General features: G+C 38.9%; 1 protein-coding gene across 2 annotated transcripts in view; it reads left to right on the top strand.

Annotated features, from left to right (window-relative positions):
- Nucleotides 1-19,262, top strand: part of MXRA7 (matrix remodeling associated 7) — a 39,804-nt gene extending 20,542 nt beyond the window's left edge. Inside the window, exons 3-5 of one of the 2 annotated variants that reach the window (XM_072645101.1) lie at nt 1,411-1,507; nt 2,872-2,951; nt 17,391-17,688. In XM_072645101.1, the coding sequence (XP_072501202.1) occupies nt 1,411-1,507; nt 2,872-2,905 (131 nt within the window). In that variant the 3' untranslated portion in view covers nt 2,906-2,951; nt 17,391-17,688. Of the gene's footprint in view, nt 1-1,410; nt 1,508-2,871; nt 2,952-17,390 lie in introns of both variants that reach the window. The other variant, XM_072645100.1, reaches the window with a different exon arrangement.
- Nucleotides 19,263-19,500: the final 238 nt, after the last annotated feature.

The following is a 19,500-nucleotide window of genomic DNA, read 5'->3' as shown; positions in this document are numbered from 1 at the left end:
AATGCTCCAGTTCTACCTCATACCCACCAGATAGTCAAAGATGACATTGAAAGGTTGTGGGAAAGATACACCAAGTCTGGTTTTGGTGAAAATGATAGCAAACAAAGAAAAAGAGAGAAATGAAGTATTTAAAAAATCCTCACAAAAGAACACAAGTAAGTTCAAAGGAATAACAGCTTTGTGGATGAGATTCTTGATCTCATATGCAATCATCTTTTTAAAAAAAATGTTCTTTGTGTACATAAATGTTTATAGTTGTTGCTATTTAAGTTCAAAGTAAATATTTTATTAAGTAAATATAATAAATAAATATACAAAATAAATAAAAATTAAATATGACAAGCCATTCAGTCCTTCCCCCCTTCAGATTCGAGAGGAAATTTCCTATCATACTCTTCAGTTGTATACTGTTGAACTTCAAGTTCACTATCCCAAGTTTGTCCTTCTTAGTAACCCTTCTGACTTTTCAATATACATTTTCCTATCCTTTCAGGTCTTTGTCATCCTCTTCATTACTATGCATTCACTGCATATAACTTTTCTTTCTGATATTCTTTGTGTGTATTTCTCATTTGTTTTCATTGATTTTTCTTTTTGCATGTTTTTAATCAATTAATTAGTCAATAAATATTTCCTGAAGTGCCTATTATGTACCAGGCACTGTGTTAAGCTGAAGTGGTTATTGTATTTGCTCTCTTATTTTAAGTTAGTTTATGACACTTTAGTAAAGGTGTCTGGATATGGGGGTGCCATACTTAGACTGTGGTCTTGGTATAGTTGTTTAAGTCTCTCTTGTTGAGATAATGACACCCTCCTCTGACTTATATCTTTTAAGTTTTGTCCTTAAATGTTTGTCTTGGAATCTCCGACATTACACTATCTTAGGGTCTATGGATTGTTGGACATGTTCCCGAAATACCAGGGAGACTTGAGGAACTTGTCAAGTGTTCTTTTGACTCCCTGGTGTCAGCAATGAAACTTTGAAAGAACTAGAGTTCACATAGCTAGATTGTCTCTAGGTGGATTGATCTTTAACTCTAAATTTGTGTGGACTTGGGGACAGAATATAGGGCACTGTACAAGTGTTTAGATTTAGAAGTGAGGAATCTTGAAACTTTATTTGGAAAAGTATAGAACTGATGGCAGACTACATTCAGCTGGTGGGACTGAGAAGTCCATATATTACCCCAAGTCAGCCGTGTCTCTAATCAATAATGAGAAATACTGTATCAACTACACTTGAATTTGAAGGGGGCTGAATGTGTTAAAAGAGGAGGTGGATTTTCTTCGATAGAAATCTGCTTATTTTGTAGTTGGCAAAACAATAAAGCGACCCTTTCTGATATTTGTGTTTAGGGACCCAGAATTTAAACTTGTGTCATTACTCGTATATATTCTCCCTTTCTGCAGAAGAGGAGACATTTTCATTTAAATATAGTCCTGGGAAACTTCGAGGAAACCAATATCAGAAGATGATGACCAAAGAAGAGTTGGAGGAAGAACAAAGGTAGGTTGTGCTTCTCCCCAACATGTGTGTTAAAGAGCCTTTTCAGCTTTTCATGTAGTTTTGAGAATATTCAAGTGTCTGCCATGTTCTGTCAGGACCCAAGAGGGAGATGTATCTCTGAATCCTCTGGGACATACCCCTCCCTTACACTTACCCATTTTTATATTTCTGGGCTTCTTTTCTACTAGCTCATCTTTTCAGTTCTAATAATTTTTATCCCTGAGAATTCCCTGAGCATCTTTGCGAAAAAGAGCTTCCTTTACTGTGCTAGGAGGCAACCTTTGAATTGAGGGGCAGGACCAAGCTCTTACAGCTGAAAAGAGTCTGCTTCTGGGGGGAATTAGAAAACTGTGCCCATTCCTACTTCTCACCCTTCCAAAACTTGCTGTTTCTGAAAGGATAAATCCAAGGAGCTCACTTACATGGGGAGCTCATGACAAAACCAATTTATCACTTCAGTGCAGTGTAGTATTCTTCTAGCTCAAACTGGCTTATCAGAATGTGCTCCTTCCTCCCCATCCTTATTCCTTGCTCAGTGCTAGAAGTGTCTCTTTTGTTCTGAATTGTGGCACTCAGAGAGCAGCTGCAGCTGCTCAGATTTTCATTCCAGTTATTGTCCCACCCCTTGGTCAAGGACCCACTGGGTTCTCAGAGTCATCTTGTTATTTCATTTACCTTCATTTAGTCCTGCCAGGGCAGCTGTGGATAATATTTGCAGGATTTGGGAAACAATGAGAAAAACCAGGGAGGGTAGTGACAGAGAAATGACTGTTTTAAAAAGTCTTCAAATTTTCAATTTGTGTACATATGCTGTTATTCTACACTGGTGGCCCTTCTGTGTGCCTTTGGTTCATTTGGTAAAGTCAGGAGCATCTATGGTAGCTGTATAGGTCCTTGGAGTCTCTAGTATCCCACAAGTGTTTGCTGTGATACTAATCCCTTCCCTACCACAGACACATTCATCATAACCATGAAATGATGTCCTAGAGTTCAAGTGGAATGGAAGATAATGTTGTTGCAATAATGCAAACGTAGGTAACTGTTTTTATTGTTTGTTAGGATGCTCATCTTACCCACTGACCCCTCCAACCTTTCAAGTATGAGAAAATATTGTCAGTAATAAACATAGTGTCAGGGATCTACTGTAGCCTTTAGCTCCCCCTTAGCAGTTTTTTTTCAAACTGCTACCAGCACATGTTTCTCCATAGAATAAAATAATAAATACATCTAGGAGAGCAGTACCTCAAGTACCCCAGCCCCTACATCAGGCCACCTTTGCTAGTTCAAACTACCCTTTACTTTCCCTCAGGTTTTAACCATGCTGCCTCGTTGGTCTTATCAGGTTTACTCCCTTTATATTACAGGATTGAGCTGACCTCTGACTTCACTTGCCTGTAGCAAGTACCTTAGTTCTGCACCACAAATACTCTCTCAAATATTTTTGGTAAGGATACTGACTTCTTAGACTAGTGGTGCTTCATTCATTGTCTGTGAATGTGTTACACAACCTGACATGGTCTGTTTTCCCCTACTTCATTCATAACCAATTAACAGACTATATCTCTCATCTGAACCTCATTTCATCCTTCATAAACATCAAGAATCACGAGCAAAAGCAGAATCTGTAATCCCCTTGACAGCTGTGAATGTCCATGGGATGTGTGATGACTCCATTCCACATTCAGGCTTAATGGAACAGCTGGATGGAGGATCTAGTCTGTTCTGGAATTATTGTTCCTAGAGAAAACAAGAGAAGAATCTGGAAAGCAAATGGGATCATTTCACCTTCACCGTATTTTATAGGTATACCTTGCATTATGTACACGCATGCCGGTGAGCGCTGTCATGGTATGCACACATGCACCCACTGGGGAGATGGTCCTTTTCTATCATTGGCTTTTAATTTTAATCCCTGTGGCAGCTGCATCTTACTAAAAGCAACCACAAAGAACATTGCCACTACAGTGTACTGTGGAAAAAGCACATTGCACCAGAACCAAATTGTAGTTCGCAAGGCTTTAATATAAATAAATGATGAAGGAGATAAGGTCCCCCTCTTCCTGTAGATCAGAAATATTTTTGGATTAAAAGATATTAGAGGATAATATGATTTAGCATCAGGAGGAGCCTTTGAGATTGTTTAATTCAATTTCCCTATTTTACATGACAATAGGGTTTCCCAAGAGACTGGCTGAGCTCAAATGACCTTTCTACTATAACCAAATTATTGTAGATTGAGGTTTGGAAAATAAGGTAATCTTATGGCCGGGTAATAGGAAAGCATGAATTAGAATTTTAGTAGAAATCTGGTCTTTGGGACAGTGATAAGCTTATGTAAGAAGGCAGAGTGCCTTGGTTGCTTTCAGAAAGATCACTTCATTTGCACTTTCAAGGATTCTTTTCTTCCAGTCACTCAAGGTCTTATCATCATAATTCAAGTCTCTCCGTTGCAGGGTTGGAGACTTGGATACTTACTCATAGTGTTCTCACTTTTGTATGGTAAACAATTTACCCCCATTTTCAGGCTGTCCTCAACACCATCACCTCTGTAAGAGAAGTGAAAGTGACTAGTAGATCAAGTCCATCAATCATTGGTTAAAATTAACTGGTGAGGACTTACATTTTCATATATACATACATATACATACACATACTCGTATATATATATATGTATGTATGTGTAGTTTCCATTACTGCCATCTTGGTCAGCATGAATCTTTTTAAGTCATCTCTCTGAGTATCTTCATATCTTCATCTATGTCTTTTTGTCTATAATGTTTGTTTTTCTTTTCCTTCCCTTCCCTGTGTGTGAGTAATGAAGGTGACTTTACCTCTAATGCTTCCTTGATTCCACATTACTGTCACTTGTTTTCCTTCACAGCTTGGGAATGCTTGGGGATACAGAGGCTAATAAGTATGGCTTTTGACTTTTCATCTTCTACAGTATGGTGGTTTTTTGGGGGTGTAGAAGTCATTGCTGCTATTAGTTAATTTATAAGCATTTATTATAGTCCTACTATGTATCAGACACTGTGCTAAGCAATAGGAATGCAAATACCAAAAATGAAAGTCCATACTCAAAGAGCTTACGTTGTAATCAGGAAATGAGTACATATATGTGATTTTTTTTTTGTTCTGTCGTTTTCAGTCATGTCTGACTCTTTGTGACCCTCCCACTCATTTTGCAGATGAGGAAACTGAGGCAAACAGAGTTAAACAGCTAGTAAGTGTCTGATGTGGATTTGAACCAACACTCTATCCACTGCACCACCTAGCTGCCCCTATCTAAGAGATTCAGCGTAAATATAAGGAGAATAAATGCAACATAGTTAAATCAAAGGATTTTAAGAGGAAAGGTACCAGCAGCTGGGGGAATCAAGAAAAGCTTATTGTAGAAAATGAGAGGATTGTTGAGATGAGAGCAGGAGCTGGTGGCAATCATTCTGTGCCTTGAGGACTGCCTGTGCCAGAAGTACTTGTATTGCAAGGTTCAGGAACAAAAACAGCATACTTTGAAAGAGAAAAGGCAAGAGGTCATGGCAGCCCTCAATGAGAATCCATTGATCCCTTGGGAACTCTGCAAGAAGCCCTTGATCCTTGAAGGGGTGCCAGCATGATGAGTATCTCTGTGCAGGTGTAAAAAAGTTTAGAATCATGAACACCATGTCCCAAGACCTCAGCTCTCAGTTCAAGATGTTCACTATTGAGTTGAAGCTGCTATTTTCTGATGATTCCATCAATGAGCCAGCGACAGCATGAAACAGATGCTCTGGTTTATGCCTGCAAACACAAGAGAGCCATAGATCTGTTGCTGATGTACAAGTGACACAGTTGGTCTTATTGTGAGTCAACTGGTCCCACTGCATATTTCACACTGTGTAACATGTCAGTGATGATATCTCTGACCTGGGTACAGCCTCAGTTGCTCTGCCTCACCTTATTCTTCAAAGTCTTCCTGCCTAGCTAACAGCAAGTCTCAAATATTCTCCAGTTCCTTTTCCATGTAAGGATGACAAGCCACCATGTCATCACCTTTGCCAACCAGGATGACTACATTTCTTTTTGAAATCACATGAACCAAAAGCTAGATTGTTGTACAGTGGAACTGATGAAAGTAGGGCCCAGATTTTAGAAGAAGTTGCACTTGGGGTTGCAGGAAATCATAGCAGATATGGGATGGTGTTGGTACCCATATACCCACACAACCCACAAGAGGACCTTTCTTTAGTATGCCTTCCTTGACTACTTCCAGGAAAGAAATGCAGAGCTATCCTATGAATAGGTACATATTCATGGCATCATGACAAAGACCCTGTGGGAACTGACCCTGTCCAGGGAGTGGCCAGCTCTAGTACAGTGTCTTTAATAGAAGAGATCTGATTGATGTTTTTATGGGGCTGTAGTTAAGGTATATCCACTAAAACATATGAAAGAAGAAAGAAAGAAATACCCTAAAAGGAATATGAACTGAGATTTCTGGGAATGATAGAAAGTTATAACCCACTAAGTAGCACTGAAGTTCCTAGAAAGCTCACCCATCTCTTGCAAGAATAAAAAAGAAAGACAGAAAAGAAAATGGTGTTTGAGCTAAGCTAAGTCTTGAAGGAGGAAAGGGATTTTGTGGGTCTGAGACTAAGAAGGAATGTATTCCAAGAGTGGAGGAAAACCAGTGCAGAGGCACAAAGGTGGGAGATGTGTAAGAAATAGACAGAAGGACAATTTGGCTGAATTGTAGCATGCATTAAATGGAGCAAGATACAGTGGGACTGGAAAGATAGATTGGGGCCAGTTTGTGAAAGGCTTTAAAAGTTAAACAGAGTTTATATTTTAGCCTAGAGTCAACAGAGAGCCACTGGCATTGACTGAGTAGGCAGTGACATGATCATTCTGTATTTAAGGAAAATCACTTTGGTAGCAGTGTGGAAAATTGACAAGATTTGGGAGTTGAGGCAGGGAGTCTATTTAGGATATTGCAATAATCTATGTGAGAGTTGATGAGGTCATGAACTCAGGAAATAGCTGTGTGAGAACAAAGAGGTATTTTTCAAAAGGTCTTTCAAACAAAGATTATTTATTAAAAGATTAGCATTGACCATAAATTTATCCAGTCATATTTGCTTAATAACTATCTACATTTAAATTAATTTCCATGTATATAGAATTATTATTTTTAAGTCACTGAGTTTTTGTCATAATTTGCTGTTAGCACATTCATTCTCATTTTTCCTTATCTTTAAAGTTTCTGACTTTTTAAAAAAATTTTAAACTTTGAAAGTTTTATTATTTATTTTTAACATTCATTTAAAATTTTTTTGAGTTCTGAATTCCCTCCTGTACCCCACTTATTGAGAAGACAAGAAATGTGATATTAATTATACATGTTAGAACCATGCAAAACATTTCCATATTAGCTACGTTGCAAAAAAAGCAAGAAAAATTTTAAAAAACTGAAAAAATTATGCTTCAGTATGCATTCAGACTCTGTCAGTTCTCTCTCTGGAGGCAGATAACATTTTTCATCATAGGTCATCATTGTGTCTTGGATCATTGTATTAATCAAAGTAGTTAAATCATTCACAATCAATCACTATTACTGTGTACAACGTTCTCTTGATTCTGCTCAATTCACTTTACATGAGTTCATTTAAGTCTTACCAGGTTTTTCTGAAACCATCCTGCTCATCATTTTTTATACCACAGTAGTATTCCATCTTAACCATATACCACAACTTGTTCAGCCATTTCGCAATTGATTGGCATCCCTGCAATTTCCAATTCTTTGCCACCACAGAAAGAGTGCTATAAATATTTTTGTACATATAACTTCTTATAAAGAGATATTGTAAAGGTAGAAACAGCAAGATTTAGCTACTGAGGAAGAATAAGGAGCTAAAGATAATACCAAGTTTAGAAACTTAATAGACTGGAAAACAGAAGTGCCTTAAACATTAAATAGTGAAGTTTGAAAGAAGGGAGAGAGGGTTTGGGGTAAAAGATAATGAGTTCATTTGTGGGCATATTGAATTTGAGATGTCTCCATGATGTCTGGTTTGGAATGTCCAATTAGCAAAGCAATTAAGGGAATGGTACCAAAGCTCAGGGCAGAGATTAGGGCTACATATATAGATCTGTGAATCATCTTCATGAAAATGATAATTAAACTCATAGGAACTGATGAGTTACTAAGAGAGAGAAGAGTAGTGGGCCTAGGAGAGAACCTTAGCAGCTGAGAAGAAACCTAAGTGGAAGTTGGAAATTCAAAAGCAGCAGGGGAGGAAAGAAAAAGAGGAGTGCAGTGATTAAGGTTGGAGTCTGCTGGAGAAAACAGGAGATAGGATCAAACACGCCTAAGGAAGAATAAAAGGATAGCCCTGCTTCAGTGAAGACCCAGTTGAAGTTGCATCATGTGAATTTATAATATGCCCATTTAGCACAGTTCCATGACTCTTTCAATTGTATGCAAGAGCACTTGAATAGAAATGAAGCAGATAATAACCATAATGTGGGGCTGAGATGGCAAAGGATGAGTGATGATAGGACAAGAAAGCACAGAATTTGAGAATAGAGGAAAAAGCATAACTTTGGCAATTGAAGAGATATGAGAGGACACCTTCAACCTACCCCTTCATGGAGGTGTGAAGTATGCAGGTATTACACATTGCAAATGGTTTTGGACTTTTTCAATGTATTGATCAGTTGTGTTGACTTTTTCCTCTCTAAAAATATTATTTGTTATGTGGGATGGCTGTCTGGGAAGTGGATGATACTTGGGATAATTATAAAGTAAGAAACAAAATTATAATGTGAGAAACAAAAAAAAAAAACAATAAAAAGTTCTTTAAAAAAAGAAAAGAAAGTGTAAAGTTGAATTGGCTAACTATAGGATCAAGTTTGGAGAGGGGGACAAGTGAATTCAGAGTAGGGATAATAGCCTGAGAAAGTACTGAGGAGGGAAAGGATTAGAAGTCTAAATGAGGATGGAGAATGGATGATACATAGGAAGTTATGATCTGATAGAGTAATGTCATAATTTTTCATTAGAGATGTGAAATTCTTTTTTATTTTATTTTATTTTTAATTTTTAATTAAATTTATTTATTTAACTTTTAACATTCATTTTCACAAAATTTTGGGTTACAAATTTTCTCCCCTTTTTTCCCCTCCCCCCCCAAACACCAAGCATTCTAATTGCCCCTATGACCAATCTGCTCTCTCTTCTATCATCCCTCTCTGCCCTTGTCTCCGTCTTCTCTTTTGTCCTGTAGGGCCAGATAGCTTTCTATACCCCTTTGCCGGTATTTCTTATTTCCTAGTGGCAAGAACATTACTCGACAGTTGATCCTAACACTTTGAGTTCCAACTTCTTTACCTCCCTCCCTCTCTACCCCTTCCCTTTGGAAGGCAAGCAATTCAATATAGGCCAAATCTGTGTAGTTTTGCAAATGACTTCCATAATAGTTGTGTTGTATAAGACTAACTATATTTCCCTCCGTCCTATCCTGTCCCCCATTACTTCTATTCTCTTTTGATCCTATCCCTCCCCATGAGTGTCAACCTCAAATTGCACTCTCCTCCCCATGCCCTCCCTTCTATCATTCCCCCCACCTTGCTTATCCCCTTATCCCCCACTTTCCTGTATTGTAAGATAGGTTTTCATACCAAAATGAGTGTGCATTTTATTCTTTCCTTTAGTGGAATGTGATGAGAGTAGACTTCATGTTTTTCTCTCACCTCCCCTCTTTATCCCTCCACTAATGAGTCTTTTGCTTGCCTCTTTTATGAGAGATAATTTGCCCCATTCAATTTCTCCCTTTCTCCTCCCAATATATTTCTCTTTCACTGCTTGATTTCATTTTTTTTAAGATATGATCCCATCCTCTTCAATTCACTCTGTGCACTCTGTCTCTATGTATGTGTGCGTGTGTGCATGTGTGTGTGTGTACTCCCACCCAGTACCCAGATACTGAAATGTTTCAAGAGTTACAAATATTGTCTTTCCATGTAGGAATGTAAACAGTTCAACTTTAGTAAGTTCCTTATGACTTCTCTTTGCTGTTCACCTTTTCATGGTTCTCTTCACTCTTGTGTTTGAAAGTCAAATTTTCTTTTCAGCTCTGGTCTTTTCATCAAGAATGCTTGAAAATTCTCTATTTCATTGAAAGACCAATTTTTCCCCTGAAGTATTATACTCAGTTTTGCTGGGTAGGTGATTCTTGGTTTTAGTCCTAGTTCCTTTGACTTCTGGAATATCCTCTTCCATGCCCTTTGATCCCTTAATGTAGAGGCTGCTAGATCTTGTGTTATCCTGATTGTATTTCCACAATACTTGAATTGTTTCTTTCTAGCTACTTGCAATATTTTCTCCTTGACCTGGGAACTCTGGAATTTGGCCACAGTGTTCCTAGGAGTTTCTCTTTTTGGATCTCTTTCAGGCGGTGTTCTGTGGATTCCTTGAATATTTATTTTGCCCTCTGGTTCTAGAATCTCAGGGCAGTTTTCCTTGATAATTTCATGAAAGATGATGTCTAGGCTCTTCTTTTGATCATGGCTTTCAGGTAGTCCCATAATTTTTAAATTGTCTCCCCTGGATCTATTTTCCAGGTCAGTTGTTTTTCCAATGAGATATTTCACATTATCTTCCATTTTTCCATTCTTCTGGTTTTGTTCTGTGATTTCTTGCTTTCTCATAAAGTCCTTAGCCTCCATCTGTTCCATTCTAATTTTGAAAGAACTATTTTCTTCAGTGAGCTTTTGAATCTCCTTTTCCATTTGGCTAATTCTGCTTTTGAAAGCATTCTTCTCCTCATTGGCTTTTTGAACCTCTTTTGCCAGTTGAGTTAGGCTAGTTTTCAAGGTGTTATTTTCTTCAACATTTTTTTGGGACTCCTTTAGCAGGGAGCTGATCTGCTGTTCATGCTTTAACTTCATGTCTCTCATTTCTCTTCCCAGCTTTTCCTCCACCTCTCTAACTTGATTTTCAAAATTCTTTTTGAGCTCTTCCATGGCCTGAGCCCATTGGGTGGGCTGGGACACAGAAGCTTTGACTTCTGTGTCTTTGCCTGATGGTAAGCATTGTTCTTCCTCATCAGAAAGGAAGGGAGGAAATGCCTGTTCACCAAGAAAGTAACCTTCTATAGTCTTATTTCTTTTCCCTTTTCTGGGCATTTTCCCAGCCAGTGACTTGACTTCTGAATATTCTCCTCACACCCACCTTGCCTCCTGATCCTCCCAGCCAGCGTTTGGGGTCTGAGATTCAAATGCTGCTTCCAGCCTCAGGGCTTTGGGTGGGGGCAGGGCTGCTATTCAGTGTGAGATTAAGTTGAGGTGCTGAGGTTGGGGCAGGGCCGCCTCTCAGGCTCAGTTCCCTCAGGGAGTTTATGCAGAGAACTTCAACAATGGATCCAGGCTCCTGCCTGCTTGGGGAGCCCCGGTCTGCCGCCGCCCCTCAGCTTCTGCCTCCTGAGGGGGCCCGAGCCATGGGGGCACCCCACTCCCCCCTCGACCCGCCAAAGAGACTGTCTCACCGACCCCCGTCACCTGTGGGTGGAGGGACTTGTGCGGCCGCTGGACATCCCGTCCCTGAAGCCTGCTCAGATCTGTTTCTCTCAGTGCCGCGGCCGCAGCAGGTCTGGGCTGGACTCTGCGTCTGCAGCGCGATGGACCTTTTGCGAGAGGTTTGCAGGTCCCTCTGTGGGTGGAGGGACCCCCGTGGCCGTTGGAGATCCCATACCTGAAGCCCGCTCGCATCTTTTCCTCTCAGTGCCGCGGGCCGCGGCAGGGCTGTACTCAGCTCCCAGTCCCGGCGCCCAGTCCACGGCGCGAAGGACCTTTTGCGAGAGGTTTGCAGGTCTCTCCAGAACAGAATTCTCCCTCGCTCCAATGTTCTGTGGCCTCTGGGTGCAGAATTCGCCGTGAGTTACTTCTTTGTAGATGTTCTATGGGTTGTGGGTTCGGAGCTATGTGTATGTGCGTCTTTCTACTCCGCCATCTTGGCTCCGCCCCCGAGATGTGAAATTCTTGTGAATAAGAGTGAAATCCCTACAGATACTCATTTCTAGACCCTAGAAGTCCTAAACTTGACTTACTATAATAGATATATAAATTTATGCAACCCCATTTCTGCCAACCCCATTAAAACTGCTGCTCAGTGAATGGATTTGTAACCACTGTTCACTTGGTCCTTGATGTCCCTACTTATCAGTTTTTTTTGTTCTTTCCCTTACCCATTTCAACTGCTTCCTTATGTAACAGCTCCCACAGTTTCAGACTGATAAATGGATGTCTCAAATGCCATATGTTTCAAACTTTCTAGGAACTTCACAGTACTTAGTGGCTTATAACTTTCTATCATCCCCAGAAATCTCAGTTCATGGTCCTTTTAGGGTAGAGACCCCAGATTACTTCTTTTATATGTTTTAGTGGGTATACCCTAACTATAGACCCATAAAAAATGTCAGATCTCTTCTACCAAAGACAATGAAAAGAGGATCTCTCTACCATATAACTTTGAAATGTGTCAAGCTTGAGGAGATCGAAGAGTTTACCTTCTTCATTCTATAGGTACTATATAAATAAGATTGAATGGTGCTTAGTGGTTGATGCTTTGTCACTACATAACAACCTTCTCTTATTAGCTCACCATTTTTTTTCTTTTTTGGTGAATTTTTTATTCATTCTAAACTTAAATACAGGATGAGAAAAAAAACATTTCCATGTACACAGCAGAAGAGGAGATTCAATATAGAGCAATATCTATTATAAGAAAACCTATATAATAAATACTACACATTGTTTTCAAAGCTATCTAGCTATTTTCCTCCTTCCTATTTTTCCTCACTGTCTTTCTCATCCTGTATACCTGTCCCTCCTCACTCACACCATTATTTTTCTCATTCCCCATGTCTTCTCTGTCTCAGGTCTTCAGCTTTTTCTGTGGGGCATGCTCACAGTGGTCCTATGTTTATATCTGCATCATAGGAGTTTGGAGTGCAAAAAATAGGAACTAAGTGAAAACCTTCTGGGTTTATATTGTTCCCTGGCACAGAGTATCTTTAGTACTAGACTAAATCGTGTCTAAATAGAGCACCAGTAGCCTAAGAAGTTTGACCAAAGGTCTCTTTTTATCTATTGCCTTTAAATATGGCCAGGTATCCCCCATCCTTTTTAAATTTTTTATTTTTTTAATGTATCCTAGTTAGGTTTATTGAATATATTTTTTTTAATCAGAAATCGTCTCAGGAGAACCGAAAATGGGAGTGTTATGGTTGCATGGGTCCATTTCTCCATTTGGATCTTTGCCATCTTTCTAGGCATTGCAGAGAAGCCTTTGTTCTCAGATCTCCTCAAGGGGAATTACAGCTCCCCAGATGCCTCATGGAGATTGTAACATCCCTAAACCTAGAGGGTTATCTCTTTTCCTTTTTAGAAACATAGCAGTGGTTTTAAAAAGTTTTTGTTGATGTTTTCTGTTTCTTATATCCCCATAATTATCCCAAGTATTCTTCCCATTTTCCCTCCCAGAGAGCTGTCTCATATGACAAATAGTATTTTTTTAGAGAGGAAAAAAAGTCAGCACAACTAATTAATACCTTGAAAAAATCCGAAAACATAATATCTATTGACTTCCCACCTCCAAGAAAAGGGTGTCTTCTCATCTCTTGATTTGAGTCCTGTTTTATTGACTACCAGGAAGCAACAAAGCATAGTTATCATTTACTGATTTTGTATTCTTGTCTATACCTAAGATAAGTACTTTAAAATTTTGAGGACATTTTGAAAAATAGCTCTGTTGATTAACAAGAAGCTTCTTTGTGGGAATTCATACCAGCTAAGTTCAATTACTATTGAAAATTTTGTAGCAGTAGTAATTAGAATATTATTTTAAAGTTGGGCTTGTGGTTTTGATTTTACCTGAAAAGCAGCATGGATTGACTAGATTTTTACCAGATAGAATACATGGCCCTGATTAGATTGCTACATTTTCATATATTCTCTCTTTGATAGTATTCATATCGCACTAATTTCCCGGTCGTAGAGTTGTTAGATAAATACTTAAAAAATCGGAAAGTTATACAGAGAGCTTTTTCTATATAACAGAAACCCAAAAATTCCGTCAGTATTACCTTATAGGGCTTATTCCACTGCCCATCCATTCCTGTTACAAGTCTGATACTGTTGGAATATATAACCTCCATTAGAAAACCATCCTACAAAGTATCATCCATGAAAAAAATTGCTTTATACACAACTAAATGATGATTATGAGAGGTACCTACTTAACCATGCATGTGGCCAGTAGACAGTGTTGTGTTTTTGGTAGGGTCTAAATCTTGTTTGTTGCACAAAGTGGAGAATTCCTTCTTCACATAGCTTTCTAGGTTTGTCTGTTTTTATAATTAACTTTCTTTTTTACATATCTGAAAGTTACTCTTTCACACCAAACTATTTCTAGTGGCTTCAATCTGTGTATTTAACCTTCATTCAGTCTAATTAACCTGTGAATAGCTAATCTGCCAGGCCTAGAGGCCTGAGGGCTACCCAAGTCTTACCTTACCTATCGCAGGTCTTCGGCTGGCCAAACCGGATAAACGTATGAGAGAAGAGACTTTCCGGAGTCGAACAAGGGTTAGGCTTTATTCAGGGTCTTGGTTACATGTGCAGGGGGATTTCTTCCTGAGGAGAGAGGAATCTCCCCAGGAGGCAAAGATCTTACAGTAAGAGAATGAAAGCAGAAGTGGAAGTGGGGAGAGAGGGGAGAGGGAAGAGAGAAGGAAGGAAAAGGGGCCTTCTGTCCTGTAAGGGCCCCTCAGCGCTAAGAGCGGCTTCGGGCTTTCCTGACCCTACTTAAGCTCTCCTGCCGCATAGTTTGCACCTGAATACCGTGCCTGTTAGATAACAATAGGTGTGCCCAGATCCGGGCCAGTCTCGAGGGCGGGGATGCTCTCTCCCATCACGTTCTCGCGGGAAGAGGTGGAAATACATGAGATCTCACTCCTCAATTCCCTGCTGTTTCCTGGGGGGCCTCATGAGAACTCTAAGGTTTAGAAGCTCTCACCTTTACCCGCCCGAGACTGTCCACATGGAACTGAGCTTACACCCCCAACACTAATCTGTATTGTTACATGTTTTTTCCTCCATTTTTTGTTGACATCTTTCTTTTGAATATACTAAAATTTGGGCACCTTCCTCCTTGTAGGGATTTAGTTACCCTTTCGGTAGTATAGGGCATTGTGTCAACCCTCAAAATGTATTTGCCTCTTTCATCCTCTTGAAATAATACCTATTTTTATGAGGCTCCAGAAATCTAGGTCAATGTAGTTGTGTAGGACCTTCCATTTCAAGTAACTCAAAGCACTTTACACAATCCTTTTATTTATTTTTCATCATTTCCCAGTAAGGATATAAGTGCTGAGTCTTTCATTGTCCCCCTGTTTTCCACATTATTTATGTCTTATTTTTCCCAAATGATCATGAGAGCTCTGGTATTGGAACTTGGGTTTCTCTTATTCCTACATGCTGCTATGTTTATAAAATAAGTTGTTTTTGGATACAAGATACATGCTTCAGGGACTATGGAAAGACAGATATGTATAGTAAGGAGTTAACTTAGAGGTTCAAGAGGTATAGTTTAATATATATCCTATATAAGTAACCTTATATAAGTAAGCTTAAGCCTTGAATTTGTATGAACATGGGGGAAAAGGCTAGGCCAGTATTGGAAAATACTGCAGGAAGGCAGTTAACTACTGAGTCTTTATGGCAGTCACTTATCTCTGTATTTGTCTAAGCCAGAACATCAATTGAATAATTAATTAAAACACTGCAGGACGGTAGTTAACTGTTGAGCAAACTCTATGTTGCCTGTGTCAAGCTGTCCTCTGAACTTTAATTTCCTTATCTGGAAAATGGAGATAGTACTGTCACTTCCTCATGGTATTGCTCTGAGGAAGACAGTTTGTAAACTTTTAAAGAACTATGTAAAAAAAATCAATCAATAAACAATCAATAAACATTGATTAAACACTACTATGTGTCAAGCACTATACTAAGCACTGGGGAAAAAGATAGCCTCTGCTTTCAAGGAACTTACAGTTTAATGGAGGAGACAGCATGTAAACAAATATGTACAAAATACGTTATATACAGTATAAATAATTAACAGAGGGAAGGTATTGGAATTAGGAGGGGCTGAGAAAAGCTTCTAATAAAGGTGGGACAAAGAAGCCAGGGAAGTCAATTGGTGGAGTTGAAGGCAGAGAACATTTCAGGCATAGGAAACTGCCCAGAGAGAATGCCAGAGCAGAGAGATGGAGTGCCGTGTTTGTAAAACACTGGTCTAACGAGCACATGCTGGGGTGTGAGGTATATGAAGACTGGACAGGTAGGAGGGAACTAGGTTATAAAAGTGAAATGAAGGAAAATCTCTTTGGTGACTGAATAAAGAGTGGATTGGAGTGGGGAGAGACTTGAGGCAGGCAGACCTGCTAGCAGGCTATTGCAATAGTCTATGTGTGAGGTGATGAAGGCCTTCTCTAGAATGGTGGCAGTGTCAGAGGAGAGACGCATATAATAGTGCTATCGTTCAGTATCCTATCCCCAACTGCAAAACCTGTAGATAAAAAGTGAGTATCGAATGCTGAACTGTATAACCATTACCTAGTATGAGTGGGTAGGTAGAAAATATCCTTCATTGCATAAACATTTCCATGTTACTCTATATTAGAGCATAGAAATATCCAACATTTTTTCATTTATTTTGTTTGTCTCATTTTTTTACTTGTACTTCTTAAAATAATGCTTCCTTTCTTACCCTAAATTTTTTCCTCATTCATTTCTTTCATTTTTTTACCTGTGCATCTTAAAATAGTTGCTTCCTTGGCTGCCCTACCTTTTTCTTCTGTGGGTGTCCAGCCATTTAGTGTTTACTCATTACCAGATTTCTTGAAAGTGGGATCTACATTTCATTCCTTCAAGACGGATTTATTATGAGCCTGTTAGGTACCAGGCATTACACTGAAGCTAGAAGTACAAAGGGAAAAAAACCCCAAAACAATCCTTTACCCTCAAGGAACTTACATAGGCAAAGAAAAATCAATGCACAGTATATGCAAAGTAATCTCCAGGGGAGAGGGCAGAAGAGAGTCAGGCTAGGTGGTGCTTGGGTAGTCACAGGTAAAAATGGGAAAAGAAAAATTAACAAGGAAAAAATTTGGAAAGAGCAAGAGCTTGATGGAGTGTGTTCTGGGCTTGAACATTCATTCCAGCACAGAGGCTACTGAGGGCAGGGGAGGGAAGAAAGAGAGGAGGCAGACAGCCTCTGCAAAGGTAGAGAAGTGGGAGGTGGAATGTCCTCTACAGGAAACAACTGGTAGGGCCGATTTGGCTGGAATGTCAAGTTCATGAAAGAGAATAAGGTGCAATAAGCCTAGAAAAGGAAACTAGAAGGAGGTATTGAAAGACTTTAAATATGAAACAAAGGAAGGTAACATATCCTTTTGGCAAGAGGGAATCACTGGAACTTCTTAAGGAGGAGAGTGAAAGTTCTTTCCACCCCTGGGTATAGAGCGTTGCAAGCTTTTAGGTATCCCCAGTCTGACTCTGATTTACAGAAGGAGGGTAGGTTACAGTCTTGTTTTACATGCAGTCACACTGGTTTTCTGACCAAATCCCTTTCCTGTTGTTCAGAAGTTTCTGCTTGTCTTTCTGTGTATTCCTGGGGAAGGTGAAGGCACTTAGTCTAGTATCTCTTTTAATATCTTGGTCATTATTGGTCCAGTGCAATTATTAGGCCTTTGCTGGAATATTTGTGTGTAAATTAGGCCCTTCTGTGACTCTTCACACAATCTTCTTAACAGGAAATCTCTTTCCTCTTTCTTCTTGACAGGGTTAAAAAAGAACAGCTGGCTGCCATTTTCAAACTGATGAAGGACAACACAGAGACTTTTGGAGAGATGTCCGATGGAGATATGCAGGAACAGCTCAAGCTTTATGATATGTAGCAGGCTCAAAAACAGCAGAGCTCTCCAACAACTGCTGCCTTACTCTGCAACAAGACTTTGAAGACAATTGTACTGTGACTGTTATTAGATTAGAAACCCTTGTTTTCGGGTTTTTGTAGGTTTAAATATATATATATATATATTACACACATGTATACAAATATATACACATATCTTTTTGCATATGCTATTTATATTTCATCTCATAGAGATCAGTAATACTCCCCATAGAGGAAGAGGGGTGGGCAGACCCTGTTAGCTGAGTTTCCCTCCCTAATCCTTGTTGTTGAGGTTTGGATTACATGACATAATTAGTACACATACCTTATCTTCTGACTTGAGCTAAGAAATTCTTCATGTTAGTTCTGAGATAGACATCAATAATATGGGACCACATTAGATGATGCTAGATAGAGTAGGGCTGACTCAGTCCCAATTCCTGACACAATAGTAAGCCGTTTGGGAATATTTAGGGATGCTAAATGATATAGTATCTTTACTGTTAGCATCCTTGTAAGGCTTTTATAGGGTTAGGATCTAAGAATTTTTTTTTTAGGGTCTGAAGTCCATTTCTTCCTGATAGTCTAAAAGTCTATTTCAAAGACTCATCTTCCTTCAGCGATCAAAGTAAAGGCACTAGAAATGATGTTACAGGAGACTGTTCTAAGTTATTTCTAGACTGTTCAAGTTTATGTAGAGTGCCCACAATATGCTAGGTAGTGCAAGATATACAAAAGAAGCAAAAGATATGACTTTTGAATTGAAGGAGCTGCCAATCTCCAGGGAAAGAAATAACCCCAACCTAAAACAATAGAGATTGCAAAATACTTAACTGACATCTATATAGGAACTCCTCTGATGGCTCATTATGGTTTGGAGGTGACCCTTGGTTCTCAAAGTTTCTTCAAGTGTGAGCTGGGGGTACAACTCATTTTTGTGACCTGAGCACCAGTCCAGCTATGTTTGGAGAGATTCGTCACTAGCATGGTTGAAGATTAAAGAATTCATTAGCCACAGCAACTCTTCAAGACTATCTGCCGAGGTGTAATAATACCTAGCATTTTTATAGTACCTTAAGGTTTGTAAAGCCCTTTACATATTGACAGGAGTACCCACATTGTTAAAATCACAAAACCATTGAAGTGTGAGTGCATCCAATTTTCTAGTCAGTTGCAATGACTGCCATTTACAATTCTGGCTCGGAAGCTGAAAGATGCCTCTATTCAGATGGCTAAACTGTGTCAGTCAAGTTGCTTCAGTCATTTCCCAGCAACCAGTGATTCAGTCATGTTTGTACTCATGCTCCAGTGTGTTTTATTACTTTTTTGTCTGCCTACTTCATGTGCAGCTTTTCCAAGTCACTTCATCCATAACAAGAAGCTACTATTTAGTGAATTATGACTCTCATGCACTAAACTCAAATGACTTTGAGTTCCTTTTTTCTGATAATAGATCAATTCGTTTTTGCCTCATTATAGAAAAGCAGGCCCATTTGTGGCCAAAACACCCCTCTCAGAACTAACTCTCAAGAAGGTATATGGTTTCAAATGAAGTATGTGACATGTCCCATGTGGATTTTTTTCTTTAAAAAGTATTTGTTATATAGGATGGCTCTCTGGGAGGAATACAGGGAAGTAGATGAATGCTGGGAGAAATTCTGGTGGTGTGAAAAAATATATAAATCAAAATTTGTAAAAAGGAAAGTTGCCTAATTAAATGCCAACAAAACAGATAATAGAATATATAAAAGCAGTGAATGGAGTGTGTGAATATTTATTTAATTTTGGGAATTATTTTTAATTTAGTATGTATTAACAAATAGGAACATTTCTGAATACAAAAAACTTCTAAAACAAAAAGAGGATTGCTTTTAAAACTCCTTACCTCCTTTCCATACATTATATTTCTCTTAAAAATGATACCATAAATTCCATGTGTTGTTTTTAAAGCTATCTAGTTTATCTATCTCCTTCTTAACCTTTTTTTATTTAAAAA

Source organism: Notamacropus eugenii, chromosome 2 (assembly GCF_028372415.1).
Source record: "Notamacropus eugenii isolate mMacEug1 chromosome 2, mMacEug1.pri_v2, whole genome shotgun sequence".
Taxonomy (NCBI): Eukaryota; Metazoa; Chordata; class Mammalia; order Diprotodontia; family Macropodidae; genus Notamacropus; species Notamacropus eugenii.
The sequence above is the reverse complement of the archived record's forward strand: the minus strand, read 5'-3'. Positions and strand labels throughout refer to the sequence as shown.